A 20,825-nucleotide genomic window follows, 5' to 3' on the forward strand; every position below is an offset into this window, starting at 1 on the left:
CAGCTGCAGAACGCTCATTGACAAATACAGAAATCGTTTAATTGCAGTGATTGCCTCAAAAGGTTGTGCAACAAAATATTAAGTTATGGGTACCATCATTTTTGTCCAGCCCTATTTCATTAGTTTGTTTTTTTAAATAATTATGTTAATCAACAATTCAAAAGTAATGGCTGATTTTGATTATTTAATTTTCAATAAATTTTTATTTATTGTTACTTTTGTGAGTTTCAAGTGATTTCAGTGAGAATTGTGGGTTTTTCCTTCTTTAACTGAGGGGTACCAACAATTTTGTCCACGTGTGTAACATATTGCTAGTTTTGGTGTAACCAGTGAATTTGTGGACTACATGAAGAATATTCTTTGACCTGAGGGAATGAGCGTGGTTGAACCAGCACACCAACATGAGTTAGATGGGAATTCTGTAACATTTGTGTTATTTGTGTTGATTTATTGGAAGTAGTTGCACATTTTCAATTTCAGTATGCAGGAAAATAAGCTAACCCAGTGCTAGAAAGTACCTGAAATTAAAAACTGCTCATATAGCAAGTAAAACCTAGCAGTACTTCCATTTAACTTAAGCATTTGCACTTTATGCCGCCAAGGCTGCCCAGTCTTGTATCGCTTCCAATGGTTGAAATCTTTAAAAACTTCGTGGATCCAGACTTTAAGCATCACGGCCACAATCTAATCACTTGGTCCTTGTGTCATTTCTGACCTTCCCTGAAAATTTCATCCAAATCTGTGTATCCGTTGTTGAGTAATGTTGCTAACAGACAGACGGACGGACAAACCAACGCTAATCATCATATGACTCCTTGGTAGAGTAAAAACAGCTCCTAAAGTATAGAAAGCCTGTTAATATGTTATGATAGCAGGCATATAATTCTAATTTAATAATAATGTTACTAATATAAGCAGGTGGTACAGACAGTGGGTAGTGTGCATCATGAGAAGTTTTACTTTTGGCACTTCAAATACTTGCATTTTTACTTCTTACTGATTATTTTTCCATGTTTTTTTTGCGAGTAAATTATCAGAATGCTTCTTCCAACACTGCCAGAAGCCTCATATCTACAAACAAGACACATAATTCAGTAAAATGAGGGAATTACAAAGTCAGTGCCTGGCTTGATGACTACACTATACTTTGCTATTCTCTTTTAGCATTTACCATCATGCCATAATTGTTACTTGTGGTTGAAAGTCACTTAAAATGAAAAAAAAAAAAAGAAAGCACATAAACATTACAAAACAGCCGTCTGATAAATCAAACCACAAACTAGGAATTAACAGAGGACCCTCGGACAGGACAGAATCCTCTCTTCCATTTCCATTCTGGTTATGTTTCGACCATCTTGTTTTTCAAATTAAACAGAATAACTTTTCTCTATCTCTGTCAACCTTCTACAACCAAAGCACTGGGCGCTATCTGTAATTTTCTTAAACATGGATCCTCTCATTACAGATATCATATCCAATCTTTAATGTATTGTAACAGCCTCATTGATGGTAAGTGACCCTGTGCTGATTGCATTGTCTAGTCCTTGCCCATGCAATAAACCATTCTTTATAATTAGTGTGGCCGCTGCAGTATGATCAGGGCATTACAAGTCCTCTGCCACAGCCCCTAAATGGACAGATTTCAGCAGACGCCCGCTGGTGTGATCGGCATCATTATATTTTAATTAATCCATTCTTCTCACAGCAACACAGTAATTACAATCTATTTTATGACACAGCATGCTGTGAAAGAAGGGATGGAGGAGAGGAACAGGAAGGGAGTGAGAGGGAATAACCGCGAGAAAAAGGAAAAGAGGAAGGTTGAGAAAAGGGAAAAGAGAGGTTTGGGGCAATTAGTTAGAGCCGGGATGACGAGAGGGAATTTTAAGGTGAGTGAGACAGAGAGCAGAGGAAAAAACATCTCACACATTATGGCTGATTGCCGATATGTCATCGCCTGGCGGAGACTGTGAAAGCATTGTAAAAGCGTTTTTATACGATGTCTGGACGAGCACAAGGCCTCACTTTCTCTCTCTCTGTCTCAGATTCCTGCTTAATACGGGGAGAAGCTTGGTTGCCTCCAGTCTGAGTCTGTGTAAATCATGGCAGGTACGCTGTGGGTGTGATAATAACATTAGAGGATTACAATGACACTCCTCCCTGGACAAGATCACCTGTCTCAACTGTCATAAAACAGACTGCTGCTTTTTGTGCTTGAAGTGCTTTATATGAGGAGTGTGTGTGTGTGTGTGCGTGTGTGTGTGTGTGTGCATAAAAGAGGCAGGTGTGTGTGTGTGTGTGTGTGTGCGTGTGTGTGTGTGTGTGCATAAAAGAGGCAGGTGTGTGTGTGTGTGTGTGTGCGCACTTAGAAATTACATTAATGAATAAGTGGAAGATGCTCGATTATCAGAAACTATTTACTTGATTTATTCGTCGTATATTGCATACAGTTAAATACATAAAACCATGATTTTTACTTCACCAAGGAACAGCGGAGTCTTGTAACGATTGGTGTAAGTCTGTCTGTCTGTCTGTCAGCAAAGTTATTCAAAAACAGACCAACAGATTTGGATGAAATTTCCAGGGAGGGTCAGAAATGACACAAGGACCAAGTGATCAGATTTTAGCAGTGATGCGGCTTACAGTCTGGATCCACGGATTTGTTAAAGATTTCTGTATCATTGCCAGATAGCAGCACGGTGCCACTGTAACCATGACAACCAGTGAACACTACATCAGCTGATTGTGATCCTACTACAAATCCACCGCTGAGGACTTATCCGGACTTATCCATCAGAAATGATCCAAGGAACAACTGATTAAACTGTGGGGGTGTTTCTGAGTCCCATCAATATCTGCTACATGTTTAGGTCACGTGATTCAATATCCGTACATAACGTACACATGCATAACACGCCTGTACTCAGCGCAGGGTCATTTTGTTTAAGGGTACATCTATGTTATACTATACTATATTATTTTTCAAGATTTCAGCTGTTGGAAATCATATAACAATAATAACATTAATCCAAATGGGCACATACAGTATCATGCTTTTTGTGATCTCCTTAAATTTGTGTACAGTTATAATGTCAGAGTTCAGTAATATATATGACCAAAGTTCCCAAACCTGAGCTGAAGGCAAACTTCAGGTAAATATTACCCTGTAAGTGAAAAGTTCAGGCTTTAACCTGGCCTGAACACCTAGTTTGAAATTAGTGTGACTCACCAGGTGTAAGATTCAGGTATAAGGATGCAACTGGCCGCTCATTTCAGCAGCTTTGCTACCATTTTAGTCACTACAGGAAACAACAACAACCTCTGGGCAGCAACCTACTCCACTGAAAATTTCAAGTTTCACTGAGGATTTCAATTTTTTGTGCTTTTAGGCAGTCCTGCTAGTTTATTTTTTCTTTGTCAGTGGATTATCCATTTTAATGACAGTGCTCGTCTCATTACATGCAAACAAACAAGCCAGAATGTTTTATTTTTCCTATGGCTGAATGACACTCATGCAGCCACACCACTGTGTTCTACATAAAGTGAGGCTACGTTACCACTAACATCTTTGTTAAAGTTCATTCTTTGAATTTTAAGGAGCATTTTTTTCCTTATGTCTTGTTATTGCCTAGCCTTGTGAAACAGTCACGTGCATTTCATTGCCCACACTGCGTAAGCATGTGATGATGTAAAAACTTCCACCCATCCATCCATCCTCTATACACCGCTTCATCCTCACTAGGGTCATGGGGGGTGCTGGAGTCTATCCCAGCTGACTCGGGTGAAGGCAGGGGACACCCTGGACAGGTCACCAGTCTGTCACAGGGCTACATATACAGACACACAATCACACTCACATTCACACCTACAGACAATTTAGAATAATCGGTAACACTTTATAATAACTATACACTATTAAGCATTAGTTAAGCATTGGTTCAGCATAATTTAAGCATTAGTTAATCCTTAAATCCTCATGAACTCATCATGAATTCACCATTAGTAATGCATTACAAAGCATTAGTAAAGACAGTTTTAAATGTTCAACTAACACATTATTAAGCATTAGTTAAACATTAGTAAAGTGCTTAATTCATCGTTAACTCATCATTTGTAACTAATTAGTTATTCGTGCATAATTAATCATGAATTCATGATCTGTATGACATTTATTATGCATTACTAAGCACTTAATAAACCCGGTTAAAAATGTTTTGTTGCTCATTGATAACCTCAGTTGTTAATACTTTATAAAGGGTTAGCAACTGTGTTAGTATATGATTTACAAACACATATTCATCCTCAATGAATAACTTATTAATGCGGTTACCACTCATTAGTTCAGTATATTCCGTGAGCCCATCTAAAGTGAGGACTATCTATGCTTTATAAAGCATTTATAAATGACACAGAAGCAAAGACATACAAAGTGTCAGTTTTATTGGTCCCAAACAATACAAGCTCTTTTAAATACACACTTTAAACAAATACAATCTGTAAGATTTCAAGTAAACTTGACAAACATCTTCAAATAACAACAGTCTGTGATCGTATAAAATAGAAAAATAAAATACAAGCTCTTTTAAATACACACTTTGCAATCCTTAACATTTCAAGTAAACTGGTGAACTATCTCTTCAGGGCACACACACACCAGAGGTAAGTGGGTGCCCTTGAAGTGCACAAAGTGCTTTACAGTAAGACAAATATACCGTTTTCAAATATTGCAAGATAACACTAGATAATTTCTGCAACCTGTTTGCCTCTACGATCAGCTGTCATCTCTCCAGCGTGACTTCTGCATTTTGGAGCATGCGCACTAGCATTTTTGACGGTAAGAGCATGCGCAGTAGCGTCTTACACGTCCCAGAGTCCTACAAGTCCCAGTCTCCTCCGCGGTTCTGGAGAGCGAGACCGCGCGGGTTTTTTTATTTTTCTCAAATGCGGAAGTCGGAGAGAGAACCCGTTGGAGAGATGACAGCTGATCGTAGAGGCAAACAGGTTGCAGAAATTATCTAGTGGTATCTTGCAATATTTGAAAACGGTATATTTGTTTTACTGTAAAGCACTTTGTGCAATTCAAGGCACACACACACCAGAAGTAGGTGGCTGCCTGATTCTGGGATTCCACCAATGTAATTCAATGGGAAACGAGCGGATTCCTCCTCCTGCAACTTTTACCTTTGGCAGGAGGAGGAATGTACTCGTTTCCCATTGAAATGCACTGGCGGAATCCCAGAATCAGGCAGCCACTTACCTCTGGTGTGTGTGCCCTAAAGAGATAGTTCACCAGTTTACTTGAAATGTTAAGGATTGCAAAGTGTGTATTTAAAAGAGCTTGTATTTTATTTTTCTATTTTATACGATCACAGACTGTTGTTATTTGAAGATGTTTGTCAAGTTTACTTGAAATCTTACAGATTGTATTTGTTTAAAGTGTGTATTTAAAAGAGCTTGTATTGTTTGGGACCAATAAAACTGACACTTTGTATATCTTTGCTTCTGTGTCATTTATAAATGCTTTATAAAGCATAGATAGTCCTCACTTTAGATGGGCTCACGGAATATACTGAACTAATGAGTAGTAACCGCATTAATAAGTTATTCATTGAGTATGAATATGTGTTTGTAAATCATATACTAACACAGTTGCTAACCCTTTATAAAGTATTAACAACTGAGGTTATCAATGAGCAACAAAACATTTTTAACCGGATTTATTAAGTGCTTAGTAATGCATAATAAATGTCATACAGATCATGAATTCATGATTAATTAAGCACGTATAACTAATTAGTTACAAATGATGAGTTAACGATGAATTAAGCACTTTACTAATGTTTAACTAATGCTTAATAATGTGTTAGTTGAACATTTAAAACTGTCTTTACTAATGCTTTGTAATGCATTACTAATGGTGAATTCATGATGAGTTCATGAGGATTTAAGGATTAACTAATGCTTAAATTATGCTGAACCAATGCTTAACTAATGCTTAATAGTGTATAGTTATTATAAAGTGTTACCGAATAATCAATTAACCTCAGCATGTTTTTGGACTGTGGGAGGAAGCCGGAGTACCCGGAGAAAACCCACGCATGCACAGGGAGAACATGCAAACTCCATGCAGAAAGATCCCAGGCTGGGATTTGAACCGGGGATCTTCTTGGTGCAAGGTGAAAGTGCTAACCACTACTGCACTGTGCAGCTCCGTCGTCGAGATTGTTCATCTTTTTCTTTACAGTCCCAAGCAAAAACAAAAGAAAAACGAAAACAAAAGAAAGTGTCTTTGTACTACTTCCTGTTTGTTTATGATGGTAGTTATTTGAAAATTTAGTATATATGTAATAAATGTTAATAGATGCATTAAAGAATTATGATGAATGACATGTATTTAGCATTTAAGTTCACCTAATAAGATCCACGTACATAATGCATGTATCAGATTCTAAAGGTGTCAGTTATGTTCTTACAGAACAGTAATTCAATTTTTAAGTGAAATTTGTGGGGGTTTCAGCAAATCATGCATCATTTGCTCTCCTCAATATCACAGTAATTCAGTACAACCAATGGAATGGTACACAGCAAAAATGAATTCTTCAGATAACTCTAAAATACGAACAAGTGTACAATGGGACTCATGCTGCTGCCCCAAGTCTAACTCACTGTATCCATGGCAACGTTACACTTTCTGTTTCTTGTAAAAGTTTGTCTGTTGACAAGTAAAGACATCAATGTGACATTTACCCAAAGCACCTTGTTTTTTTTTAAAAAAAAGGGTTCAAACTCACATACATTCAATAAAACATGCCATCAACACAGAATGATGCACAAAGAAGTTGGGATCATTCAGGTCACACAGGTCAGGCAGATAAAAATCGTGTTTGGTCAGTTGTCTTTTTTCACTTTTTTGTCTTTACTGTTAAATAGAAAGTGTCAAAAAATAATCAGTAATTTGTGTTTTTCTGCTGCATTTATAGCTTTGTAACAAAATAACAACTTTAGATTTTGGAATGATACAAAGGGTGGGTATCTTATGAACTTTCAACAGCCTCATATCCCAAAAACACCAAACTTACAGCAACCTTACATCAGTTTTTATTCTATTCAAACAACGGTATTAACCTTTCTGACTACGAGGTGGTAACAAGTCAATATTCGAATGATTTGTGAATGTTTGATGAATATAAAAGGGAACAGTTTACAACAGAAATGGTAAATGCTTTATGACTTCTTCCCTGCATTAAAAGAATCATTTGATATTTTGGGAAAAGCACTTATTTGCTTTCCTTGCCAAGAGTCAACTCTACTCTCATACTAAATTTATGGCTACAGCTAGTTACAGCTCAGTGTACAATAAATCCTTGAAACGGAGGAAACAGCTAGCTAACAAGTTATGTTCTTGGGTTATGCTTTGCAGTATTTCTTGGTTGTGGGCAATAACTTTGTGAAGTCTTTGCTGGCTGTTGATCAGCCTCCCAAGTGTTTCAGCCAGGTGTGGTAGCTCATTTAGGTGTTAAAAAAGCAGTACAGTTTGTATGTCAACAAAGTCATCTGATTGTTTAATAGATCAGGCAGTAACCGTAACTCCAAAACTACTGAGACTGAAAGAGTTAAATGTGACCTTCAAGGTGATACCGTGTGTTTGTTTTCAAACCCGTTCAGTATTGGCATGTGTGTATCACAGTACCTGTGGTGAACATGGTATCCTGCTGCGTTGATGCTCCATCCAGGCTCTTCAGCGTCGGGTATCTTTGCCGTGTTGGCGATCAGATGCTGAACATCCCTCCACGTCAGCTCAGGACTAGGGCAAGAGGCATAAAACAGAATATCATCAAACACATTCTTCCTTCGGTCTGTGTTCTACACACACTGAAACCACAGAGGAAATTCTTCAACTCTGCATGATACTCTGAAACGAAACCTGCAGGGAGCTCAACACGGACTCCAGTCTTGTGCAGAAAGAGGCCGGAGGACTGTTTTATGGGGTTTGTGGATCACTTTTATCAGACCCACATGTACAGCTTATACTGTATTAATGCAGGGGTTTATTGATACATAAACTGCTGCGATGAGACACTGACATACCTTTAACAGCAGGTCCTCTAAACATAAAAGCAGCTATTTAAGTCAAGCTTACATCTTTAATAATAGTGTCACTAAAAACTGTGAATCCAAAAAGAATATTTGAGACTTTAACAAAAGAGCCTAGAGAGTCGAATGAAGAAAAAGTCTTCTTTTTAATCCCAGGCAGGGGAATTCTAATAGAGCGGACTCAAGTGTCATGTCAAGCAATATACTAATGGAATCCAATTAAGACCTTTAAACTGCGCAGAGAGCTGGAGGATATTAGCTCAGTTTTCTATAACAAAAGACCAAAGGGTCGTCAACGAGGGCTTTTTCGGGATATAAAAAGCATAAAGGAAATTGGGTTTTTCTGCTTTATCCACTCATTATTGTTCCCTAAGAAAATGACTTGAATGGAGTATAAGAAAACCGCTTGGCCACCCATTCTGAACAGCTTTTTTTTTTCCCATTTCTGCTGTCTGCCTCAACATCTGTACACAGACAGTCATTTCTTCAGTACAGAAGGACAGAATGAAGGTAATTAACGGTGCACTACACAGTTAGGCTTAATTTTTCCCATCATTAGTGACATAACTGCAACACATCAAGCGTGATTTCAGCTTCATGTTCAGGTACATTCTCAGTTTTACTCTATGGTAAAACTCAGCGTACAGATGTGAAGAAAAGAAAGAAAAAATACAAGTAGCCTCTTCATTATTGTGGTGTTGGGTGTTAGACATCTCGGGAAATATCAGGCGCAGATATAAACAGATGTATTCCATTCACGTATTTGAAAAAATGAAGCAGAACAAAAGCGAGGAGAGAAGCTTTCATTAGCGGCATAAAACAAAACCCCGGCAAGCAGCGCGAACAGGCAGCTAAAACAACATGATAGGAATAATACCAGTAACACTAATAATAGACGGATAGAATGAAACAAAACACAACGCACAAACAATTATTTTAAGCTTTGATTTCAAAGGGATTGGAGTGTGTGTGTGTGTGTGTGTGTGTGTGTGTGTGTGTAGGGGGGAATAAGCTTTGTACTTTTGAACTGTTGCTGCTCACTGCATGCATCTGTGTGCGTTCTGTATTATATATTAGCAGCAGCAGCGTGATTCTGTTGTGTGCACCCCCCCACCTCTATCATCAGCAGCACCACCACCATCACCCCTCTGGTGGAATCAGAGAAAGCCCCGCGGCCCCGACTGGTTTGCATAAAGCAAACAAAATTAAATTTGCTTTGCTAAATCAAAGCATGTATGGTATTCCAAGCCGCTCTCTCTGGGACAAATTACTTCAAACGGCCTCCTTTGTATCATAACAGAATAAAAAAAAAATCAGCCCAATCAGCGGCTCTCCAAAACCCTCGACTCGGGAATTAATTATTGAACCGAGGGCTTTTCTCTCTCCTAGCAGTCCGCGACACAGATCTATTTATTTTGGAAAAGTCGTTTTGCTCTTAAAAACACACTGTTGGCGGAGAACACAGTGCTGCTATCTCTCTCTCTTTCTCACTCTCTCTTTTTCTTTCTCGCAGTGTTTTCACTCGTCTTTGCCGTGCAGCCCCTGAAGGGACATGTGAATAGGTTTAGGCCACGAAATTAATCTGAAAAACCCCACGACCAGCATCCACCATCGTGCTGCTTAAACAGAAGTATTGCTTATGCTGTAATGGACTTAAGATGAACTGAGCTGTTAACTCGTGAGGTTTCTTTCACATAGAGGTGGCACTTTTTTCTGTAACAGCTCTTTGTATCAGGGCTAAAGCGTGTGTTTCCTTCTGCTGTTGGATTTGGTTTGGTTGTTGGAAAGCAAAAAGAAAAAAAAACTATTCAAGACAAACAATGTGAATCACAGAAGAATCCTTGAAGATGATTTCCAGGCTTGGCTGTTATTTACTGCAGTCAGTATCTCCTTAGCAAATCTACTAATTATTTATGACATGCTACATGTATCTAGACCCCTTTAAATATATTCCCATTCTTGGTGGCAAGCCCTGCTTTACATCTGCTGCTGATCTCACATTGAGAGTTACATTAAAAACAAAGCATTGGTGTTAAAAATGTCTTAAAGCTGAAATACGTGACGCTCCAGAGAGATGACCGAGTGCCAGGCGACTCTTTGAGAAGCCGTTGGAGGTTTTAGTAGGTCATGTGCTTTAAAAATGCAATTTCTCTACCAACCTGATAACATCAACACGACTACTGTTCACCAGAGTGATAGAAATAGTGAAAATATTTTACTGTAGATATGTTCAGCCCAATAAACGTGAGCAGCCATCACTAGCTAGGAATGGAGAGCATGTCTGACCAACAGATCACCATTCATGAATTCCTGCAATACGGGGTAAAGTGGAAACCTGTAATGACTACTGCTGGGGAAGAACGAAAGTTAAAGTAGCACGAACCTGTTTTCAATCAAGAAACTATTGTATTGCTAACAAAGCATAAAAGCTTGAGTTAACACACTTTATTGAAGAATTGCATTTATACCTTCAGTTCCTGCCACAAGGACATCAATCTTTTGTGGATTAGCTGCCTCCTGATTCCGGTGAAATGACCTGATCCCTAAAAGTTCTCTTTTTCAGACGCTGGTTTCACTTTAAACCTTTAACCTGAAATGTTCCTAACAGAATGCTGGACCGATGTCTTCCTGCGACACTTATGAACGACAAGCGAAAGCTCACGCACGATGACATGACTCAAACATTTAAATCCTGTTTCCTGTCATGGATTGGCCCGTGCTGTAGAAGTCTGTTCCATTACTGTAAAATTACAACTGCAGACAAAGTCATCTTTTGAAGGAGACACAGCAACACCGAGAACAGAACTGAGAACTGCTCGCTGGTCTGCAGGGACAGAGTACAACCGTATATGAGCATCCTCCAGACCCTTATAGCCGCCATCTCCTCGCTAAGGCTCACAAAGCAGCACAGCAGCCGTCACAGTGAGCACACAACTGTTTACAAATCCCCAGTTAATAGGATCAGGCCTCATTGACTGGGCTGCTCCGATGTGTCTGATGTAATCTATTAGCTGTATGATAGTCAGTGTCTCAATCCAATCGATAAACCTGGGCCTCCATATTGCTCCACTGTGGACTGTTACTCCTCTTTAGTGCTGCTTAGAATGCAGGCTTAGTGACTATAAACTGCATGTGTGTGTGTGTGTGTGTGTGTGTGTGTGTGTGTGTGTGTGTGTGTGTGTGTGTGTGTGTGTGTGTGTGTGTGTGTGTGTGTATGTGTAGGTTTGTGTCCATCACTTGTATGAATTTCTTCCCGTGTGTGTGCGTACAGCAGCAGTAAAACATACATACTGTAGCTGATACTTAGGCAGATGTTAATTCTGTAATACTTTAATGCATGAATGCATGTGGGGATTGCACGTGTGTGTCTGTGTGTATTGTGTGATTATGTTGACATTTGTAATAACCACGCACCTATACACGGGTGTATTACTGTACAGTACAGTGGTGCATATGTGTGTATTAATGTGGCTCTACCCGACATGTCGTGTCTGGAAATGTGTGTGTGTGTGTGTGTGTGTGTGTGTGTGTGTGTGTGCTCTGTGTTTGTGTGGGAGTGTGTCTGTAGCTGGTGTAACTGGGTTTCCAATTAAGTTGAACCACAGGCTGGATCAATGCTAGTCCTCTGTGTGCAGGAATGAGCAGCCCTGGGCCCTCCGAGCATGCCCACGAATAATTTATCACTCACAGTGGGCCCAGGCAGAGAGGAGGAGGAGGAGGAGGAGGAGGAGGAATGGCATGAGGAGAAGGAGACAGGGAGCGTTAGGACAAAGTGTCCAGCCCAGGGGAGAGAACGCCAAAGACGGGCAATCGAGGAGACAGAAAGATGGAGGGGTGAAGAAAGAGAGAGAGATCAGGACCCAAAGGAAAACACTGTCAGCTCTCGATCATTTAGAAGCATCACTCTCCACATTTTTTCCCGGTAAACAACCATCGAAAATGAAATTCTGCAGGGAGCACAAGCCACATAATTCTCTGTACCACAAAATACTATATGTTTGCAAATGCTAAGCTGTGAAGATGAGTGAAGATATTTGGCACTGAGAAAGGAGCATGTTATCGGTTTTCCAAAAATTACCTTTTAGAAATTCGACATCATCGAGCCGGTGTTGTCTGCCTGTGATGTTCAGGATGGTTCTGTTAGTCTGAGCACAGACTGGTAGCATGACCTATCTATATTATTTGGACTGAATTACACAAAAATTTAACCTTTTTATTCACTTCATGACACTTTTACATGTTAAAGCTGCTTTACATTTTGTATATTGATATTTACATGCCTCTCTTTGTCATGACTCCATTGGTCTACTACTTATTCTGTTTTCATTGACTGGAAAAGTAAAGAGACTCTAACGCACTTAGTGTGTACAGGGGAAAATAGAACTGAATCTAATTGGAGTATTTTGATTTACTTCTGATGACAAACAGTTTTAGAAAATGGTTAAAAAGTATATCTAAATAAACATAAAGTATTTGTCATTTTTTGGTGTTAGCATGTCCAATTTACAACATTTACACATAAAACGTGCTATCATTAGCTTTAACTTAACGACAGTTTCTGGCCATGCTAGTAACTCTCTGAGCTTGTGCAGTTGTGCTTTCAGCTCAATCTGGCAGTGGCATGATGAGAATGCAAACATGCTGATGTTGAGCGATTACAAATTTTGCCATCTTCACTTTTTTGTGCATTAGCATGTTAGCATTTATTAATTACCACTGAAAACAAAATTCAAGTGAGACAACCTGAAAAAGTTTCATAGATGATATGGAAGCATGTACCAAATTTGGCAATCTATCCCATAATAGATAAATTACCCCAAGACATGTCATGGCAATCCATTCAGTAACTGTTGAGATACTCTGATGTGCACCGAAATTATGAAACCTTTAAAACTACTGCACACTACCACAAACCAAAACATCTGCAGACCAAAATGGTAGACGGATAATCAGACTAACATCGCCATCCGTAGAACCACCGTGTTAACATGGCTAAACATGAGTGAAAACAGAAAAGGGTAGAAACATCAAGTATTTGTAATATTAAGTGGTGTATAGCTATACACCACTTAATACTTAACTATAGGATGGATGGATGGATTTTAGATACAGGGAATTTAATATTAATATTGTGTATTTTTTGGGGGACTAACATTAGTAGAATGACACCAGAATGTTGCCCAGTTTTCTCATTTAAGTTTCTAAATCTTTGAATTTCTTTGAGTAAAAATCCCTAAAGGGTTCTTAAATGTGACTTAAGGAGTCTGTAGGATATACAGATATACACCAGGATTACGCGGTGTATAGATAATGGATGGATGTTCAATTTAAACTATAAGGAGCAGTCAAATATTAACTATTACCAGTTTCGCCTCAAAGCTTCACTCTTTCCTGCATCGCGGACGTTTTGCAGCCAGGAGAGATTGAGGCATTTACATTCACCCTGATGCTTGCTTTACTGAAGCTCTGCACTTCCAATTTTCTTGTTCTTTTCTTTCTATTTTAACAGTAACTCAAGGAGAAATCACTAACAGTCGAGCTTGTTAGTCAGCAGGGTATAATGTGCTGGTACAAGACAAGCAGCAGTTTAAACCCCACTGTCTTATCCCAGGCAGCACATCTTCTGCTTGGACACTTCGCATTAAAGTTTGCCAAGCAGCATCGCGGCTTTAGTTGAAAGGCAGAGAAACTAACACACATGTGGATGTACATCTACAGAGAGGCACAGATCCACCCACATACGGAGACAAACACATCGTAGGAGCAAAACTGGACACACACACGTGCACATACACACATTTACACCATCAGGAGCACAGCCCTGTGTGTCATAACAACACAGAAACACATGTAGATGCATATAGAGAAACATACAAACACAGAGACAAAGAATACCAACTACTGCAAAACTGCACGTATAGTGTCTGCACCCTGTGAAGTGTCAGAGTCCAATGCTACCTCTGCTGCTATCCCTAGTTATTAATCTCACAGTAGTGAGGCGTGGACTGGCAAGAAGCTCCGCGACTCTCTGTAATCTTCTCTTAATGTGCTGCACTCTAAGCCTAAGTGAACCCATTTGGAGTGACTGTGAGCTGACTGAGATTCCTCCCATGTTATCTGAACAAGTGTTACTAATGGGTTTATCAATTAGGCAAAGTCCAATAACTGCATGGCTGCAATCTCCTTTAAACACACTCCACTGATTTCTGCTTAATGAGTACATGTAGACACACATACCGGCAGAAACATCTAAAGCACTGGGTTTTGTTTTGTTTGATTCATTCAGGTCTCTTTTCATTTTCTGTCTCCTGTGTTGTCTTGTTTGTGTCCCTCTGTTTGTCTGTCTCACATCCTTTCAGTTACTCTGTTTTATTTTGAAACCATCTTTCTCTGTGTGTTCTGTGTGTTTTTACTTCTGCCCTTTGTCAGTTTTTCCCTCCTCTTTTGGTTGCTCAGATGAGTTTCACCTGTCTTTTGTAGTCACCTGTGTCCTGTCTCCCCGATCAGTTCAGATTCTATTAATATTCTTGTCTTTCCCTCTGTCTTTGCCAGTCCATTCTGTTTTGTCTCCTGCTTGTAGCCCTGCTTTACCTGCTGGATTACCTGCCTGTTCTCCTCCTGTCTGCTACGCTGATGCTCTCCTGCCTGATTCCCCTCGTCTGTGCCCGGTTTATGATTGTAGTTTTTAGTCCCATGTTCCGTCGCCACGTGTTTGCCTACCTGTTTTCTTTCCTCATGTCCCACATGCACCTTTGGTTTATGTATGTTTAAGTTTTTCTACTGTTTTCCATTCTTTTCTTTTTTAATTAGTTTTTATGGACCTTGTATTTTCCCTGGATTCTCGAGCCCATCTTGTGTTTGCTCCCCACATTTTACTAAATAACTTCAGTTCAGTTCAGCTTAAATTTATCAATTTTTTTCCCACAACCTGCCTGTCGTCTGTGTCTTTTTTCTGAATCCCTCGACACCCAGATATTAGGTAGCTACATTATCTGAGGTGAAAAAGCGTGGCCTGTAATTGTAGACAGTTTTGCAGGCCTGTTAATAAAATAGATATTATAATATGTGTGTATCAGCAAGATCCTCACACATAAGTCTTTCTAAGCACCCCTGGTGTGTATGCATTGGTGAGAGGTCATATTTGTAACCTTCCATGACAAGCATCAGCACAGGAGACATCCCTGTGTGTGTGTGTGTGTGTGTGTGTGTGTGTGTGTGTGTGTGTGTGTGTGTGTGTGTGTGTGTGTGTGTGTGTGTGTGTGTGTACGTGTTTATCTATACCTGTGGGGACCTGGTGGGGACTTAAACCTGACATAGGTGGGGACTCGTCTCCCGGTGGGAACCTAAAATGAGGTCCCCACAGGTGGCAACAGTATTTTCTTGGTCATGTTGTTGTTACTGAAAAATGTAAAAGTGCAATAACGTTTCTTTAGGGTTTAGGCATTGTTTTGGTGAAGGTTAGGGTTAGGGTTATGGGTTAGATAATAGATAACTCCCATTGACTTAATGGGAGTCAATGGTATGTCCCCACAATGATAGAAAAACACAGTGTGTGTGTGTGTGTGTGTGTGCGTGCGTGCGTGCGTGTGTATGTGTACTTGTTTCTGCTATACAGGTGGGGACTTTGACCTGACTATTTGCTATAAAGGTGGGGACTTGTCTTACGGTGGGGACCTAAAATGAGGTCCCCACGGGTGGCAACACCGTTTTCTTGGCCATATTGTTGTTAATAAAAAATGTAAAAGTGCAAAAACGTTTGTTTAGGGTTAGGCATTGATTTGGTGATGGTTAAGGTTAGGGTTAGGGTAAGGGTTAGGAGTTAGATATGAATGGGAGTCAATGGTAAGTCCCCACCGGTATAGAAAAACAAACATGTGTGTGTGTGTGTGTGTGTGTGTGTGTGTGTGTGTGTGTGTGTGTGTGTGTGTGTGTGTGTGTGTGTGTACTTGTTTCTGCTATACCGGTGGGGACTTTGACCTGACTATTTGCTGTAAAGGTGGGGACTTGTCTTACGGTGGGGACCTAAAATGAGGTCCCCACGGGTGGCAACACCGTTTTCTTGGCCATGTTGTTGTTAATAAAAAATGTAAAAGTGCAAAAACGTTTGTTTAGGGTTAGGCATTGATTTGGTGTTGGTTAAGGTTAGGGTTAGGGTAAGGGTTAGGAGTTAGATATGAATGGGAGTCAATGGTAAGTCCCCACCGGTATAGAAAAACAAACATGTGTGTGTGTGTGTGTGTGCATGTGTGTGTGTGTGTGTGTCTGTGCATAGTGGTTGAGTTAAGACCAATTAGAGGGAGTGGATTCACTTTTCCATGTATGCGCCCCAGTGAGAATACCGGCTGATTACTCCTTAACTCCCCACAGAGCATGTTACATACACTCTTCCTCCTGCTGACTCAATGGACACAGACAGAAAGAAAGAAACTCGAGCAGAAGGAGAATTGATTACTATGGAAAATTTTAGTCTCTGTTCACAGCTGGCATTAACATACTTCTTGGGTGATTTGATCAGAAGTGTACAGCTGTGAGTACATCATCATACCTAGTTTCTGTTTGCAACTGCAGCGTACAGCAGAAATGATTACACCCCTGTGCAGTTTCACTTAAATGCCAAATGTTTCACAACTGTATAACCTCTCGGTATTTTTGGTCTTATTTCTAGGTCGACAGTACTTCCTCTTGTGATCAATCAAAACCAAATACTTCAGAAGGACTATTGTGAAAATACAGGCCTCAAAGTAGAAACTCAGTGCAACAAAAGTGAATACACCTGTAATCACTAATACACAAGTTCGAAAAGCTGTAATCACTGAAGCAAAATTGATTTCTGATTTCTGATCAGCCTCGTTACAAAACCATGTGTCTAAGACCACCTGTGAGCTTCAGAACTTTATCAGTTTTGGCCCAATAAGCTGTTTTTTATCTGCTAAAGATAGAAAAGGACACAAAAAGACATAGACAAATCAGTTAAAACACAGTTGCAGCACAATTTAGGAGGTACAGAACTATCCTTTATACCAATAATCAGAGCCGCAGGGGCTTTCCTCCGAGAATGATGCCATGGACAGTGTGCTACCTACATAATCTGGATCTGAAAAAACAGACAGGCAAGTTTCTGTGAGAGCTCGGACGGTGTGAATAATATTGCATAACATCAACCTCAATGGACGGCAACCAAGAATAAAAACCCTGAGTTGCTCTTCGGCACAAAGCTGCCAGATTAAACTTAGCTAAAGAACACAAAAGAAGCCTGATGAATGCTGGGAGTGCATTATTTTGTCAAAGGATGGTGAAAATAGATTTGTTTAGACTGGGTGCAGCATAAAGTGTTGGAGAGATGACTTTTATAGATGGCACAATGAATGCCTGTGGATATACCAAATTACTGGCTGACGAGATGACTCCAGTCTCCAGCCTCCAGAAGCTTGGCAGAAGAAGAATATTCCAGCATGAGAATGATCCAAAGCACACTGCCAAAATCACACAACAGTTTGAAAAGAAGAAAAAAAAGCAAAAAAAACTATGACCTGGCCAAGTATGTCGCCTGACTTAAATCCAACAGAGCATCTTTAGGGTATTTTAAAGACAAAGCTAGAGCAGCACAACCCCTGCAGCAAAGAAGAGTATCACATTATAGCATATAGCAAAATACTTCACTACACCAGACATGCAAAGTTTTAAGAAATAAAAAGAAAACTTCTTTGAATCTCAATAATGAAAGATGTTCTGACTTTTAACCTTAATTTGTTTAAAGTGCAAGTAAACATTGAAGTGATACAGCACCTTTATGTTTTCTAAATATAAATCATGGCTTTGAAACATTTCATACACATTTTTTTTAGACAAACATCATTCATTTACTTTAAATATTATAAACGACACTATACTCTGCATGATGTCTGCATGAAGTACGAGAGCAGGAATAGATGAACTTAAGTGAAAAAAGCGGATTTTTTACTTCGACTGTTTGATTGAATGAAAGCCGATTTGATCAAAGAAGAGAGTGACAGGAGTTAAAGAGCAGACTGAAATTTCACTGAAAGAACATGGAAAGAAAGGTGGACAACTGTGGCTGCAAAAGCGTGAGGTAGGGCCACAGCAAAGCCAAATGCTCAGCTCCTTTTGGACCGACAGACTGACGAATGGATGAAGAGAAACAGAGATAAAGTGACAGAGAGGGTGACACGGTGATAAAGTGAACAAACAAACAGTCAGAGACAGAAAGACTGACGAATAGGATGAGTGAAGAATTGATTTACCCTGATGGTTTGTTGGACAGGCGTCAGGGTGGATGGATGGAGGCAGATGGAAACACAGACAGACAGGCCAAAATAGTGTCAGAGAGACAGATAGACAGTGACACCCGGACACTGGTAGAGCAGAAACACACTGCAGGCTATTCTGAAAACACAGACAACCCTATTCCCAGTAGAAGACTTCCCGTCATACAAGATGTGAAGGTTTTCCTGCAGTGGTGCTGCATATATGTGCAAATAGAGAGCTTTAAAATGACGATATGTGATTGATATGGATAATATTAAGGTTATTGTCAAAGCTCATTCAAGTCTGTGTTCCAGAAAGCCGCTTCTTAATGAAAACTCTGAGTTTGTTAACCCTGAGATAACAGAAATTCTGGCTTTTCTGTTCCAGAGAAAGGGTAATTCAAACTTTGTTACCATGGTAATACCACGGTGCGTGACTCTGTAAATCTAACCTAACTCATGGCAGGTTTTCTTGAACAAACTCTGATTTCTCTCGGACTCCTGCCTGCATGCTGAGCCTGAGATAGCTGGCTGACATGGTGCTTAATTTCCTCATTCATGCTCTTGATATCAATCTGGATCAGAAACACTGTAAGGCATATATGGTAAATTGCTAGCCTAGCCGCGCTAGACAACCCACGGCAACGAATTTAATTCTCTGCCAGGGTGGGTCTAGTTACCCTCCATAAGGCTCGAGGTTGGAGGTCGTCACTTAGTTATGCCCGCCTTCTGACTCTACACTTCATGGTGATTCGTCCGGCCAGTTTTAGTTTTTCTAAAACTGGCCGGACGAATCACCATGAAGTGTAGAGTCAGAAGGCGGGCGTAACTAAGTGACGACAGAGGCGCGACGATTCTGACAGAAACATCCAGAAACAACTAGCCTAGCCACGCTAGACAACCCACGGCAACGAATTTAATTCTCTTCCAGGGTCGACAACAAAAACGACAACAGTCGTTGAGATCCATTAGCACCGACTCTGAATAATCTTTCTGTTAACATGTCTGTAATATACTTGAGCTTCACCCATTGACTGTATAAATAAGGCTTCACTGAACTCCCGCATCCTCTGATTTCCGGCGCTCTAGGAGCCTATTCGTTGCGCTGATTGGTTGTAAACCTACCCAATTGCTGCAGAGTGATTTGATAGACAACCTTTTAGCCCGCCTCCCTCCCTGTCAAGCGTACCTAGACCCTTGCGCCTTCAGAACATGGGTCTAGCGCGGCTAGGCTAGTAAATTGCTACTTGCATTGTTTCAAGTTGCAATTGTGATTTAAACAGAACTGTTCAGCCCTACCAAGGACTACCTTTAAGATGATGGCTTTCATGAGCAATCTGTCATCAATGTAATGACAGAGACAGTAATCTGTAGGCATTCGATTCATCCTCAGTGCAGAATAAAATCTAAGTATGGTCGGTCTGTGGCTCTGTGGACCTAAAGGCAGATGTCAGGTTGTCAACTAGTTTCCCTGCACGGAAAAATTTACTCTATATTACTGTAGTGACCTAATCACTGCTTAAATAAATACGACTGATGAAGCTTTAGACACACTGATCAATAAATAATTATTTATCATCTTGTGACTGATCGTACTGATGGACCATTCCTATCATAGCACATTTACCACTGACTGTCTTTACATTCACAGGTCCGTACGTATTATCTGGTTCATATTTTCATTATCAGCTGATGTCACCTGCAATCTGTCTCCATTAGCTTACAGCTGAAGAAATAAACTTAAAATCAAATCTAACATATAGCAGCTCCTGCAGGATTTTAGCTTTAGTGTCAGGAAAATTCACGTCAGATAAACGATGAATGAGTGGACTGCAGTTAATAACATGGAACAGCATTAGCTTACTCCTTTCTCCAGCCTTGTTCGTCTGAAATGGCTCACATTTATATTCTAATCCCACTGGATGAAAATGGAGGGTACCTCTTTATTTATCTTAGGATCGAAGCTCCATGAGGTTTTTTTCATTACCCACCCAGTGCTGGTTAAACTTCAGTTGTTCTTAAAGGAAAAACTCAGAGTTTCCCATCTCAGAGTGATTCAACTCAGAGTTTCTTAAACCTGCTTTCTAAAACAGACCCCATGTGGATAATTTCTGTGTTAATCCTTCAGTCAGATTCAAAAACAACAAACGCTTAAAATGATAAACGTAAAAACCGCTAATTGTTTTTGAAAAGCTCCAGGACGTTACACCCCATTTGCATGCTGTGTGACTCCTTGTGTCGCCAGATCTCTTCAACAGAGGTGAAGCTTGCAAAGTTAACATGACCCATAGAGACACAACAGCCATACTAATGGGAAACATGCCAGGTTGAAGTAATGAAGAATTATGCTTGAATCTTCCAGATATTAAATCTTTCCTTGAAACTCAACCTTCAGGTTGGAAAACTACTCCTTTAACCTGAATTTATTTAGTATGAATGTTAATTACGATCTTAATGTTTGGTCAG

General features: G+C 39.9%; 1 protein-coding gene across 4 annotated transcripts in view; it reads right to left on the reverse strand.

Moving 5' to 3' along the window:
- LOC110958292 (proprotein convertase subtilisin/kexin type 4-like) overlaps positions 1–20,825 on the reverse strand; it is a 230,409-nt gene that overhangs the window by 66,785 nt on the left and 142,799 nt on the right. For all 4 annotated transcript variants that reach the window (XM_051956576.1, XM_051956577.1, XM_051956574.1 and 1 more), the window contains one exon: positions 7,691–7,804. In XM_051956576.1, the coding sequence (XP_051812536.1) occupies positions 7,691–7,804 (114 nt within the window). The remainder of the gene's footprint in view (positions 1–7,690; positions 7,805–20,825) is intronic.

The sequence above is a fragment of the Acanthochromis polyacanthus genome, chromosome 12, assembly GCF_021347895.1.
Source record: "Acanthochromis polyacanthus isolate Apoly-LR-REF ecotype Palm Island chromosome 12, KAUST_Apoly_ChrSc, whole genome shotgun sequence".
Taxonomy (NCBI): Eukaryota; Metazoa; Chordata; class Actinopteri; family Pomacentridae; genus Acanthochromis; species Acanthochromis polyacanthus.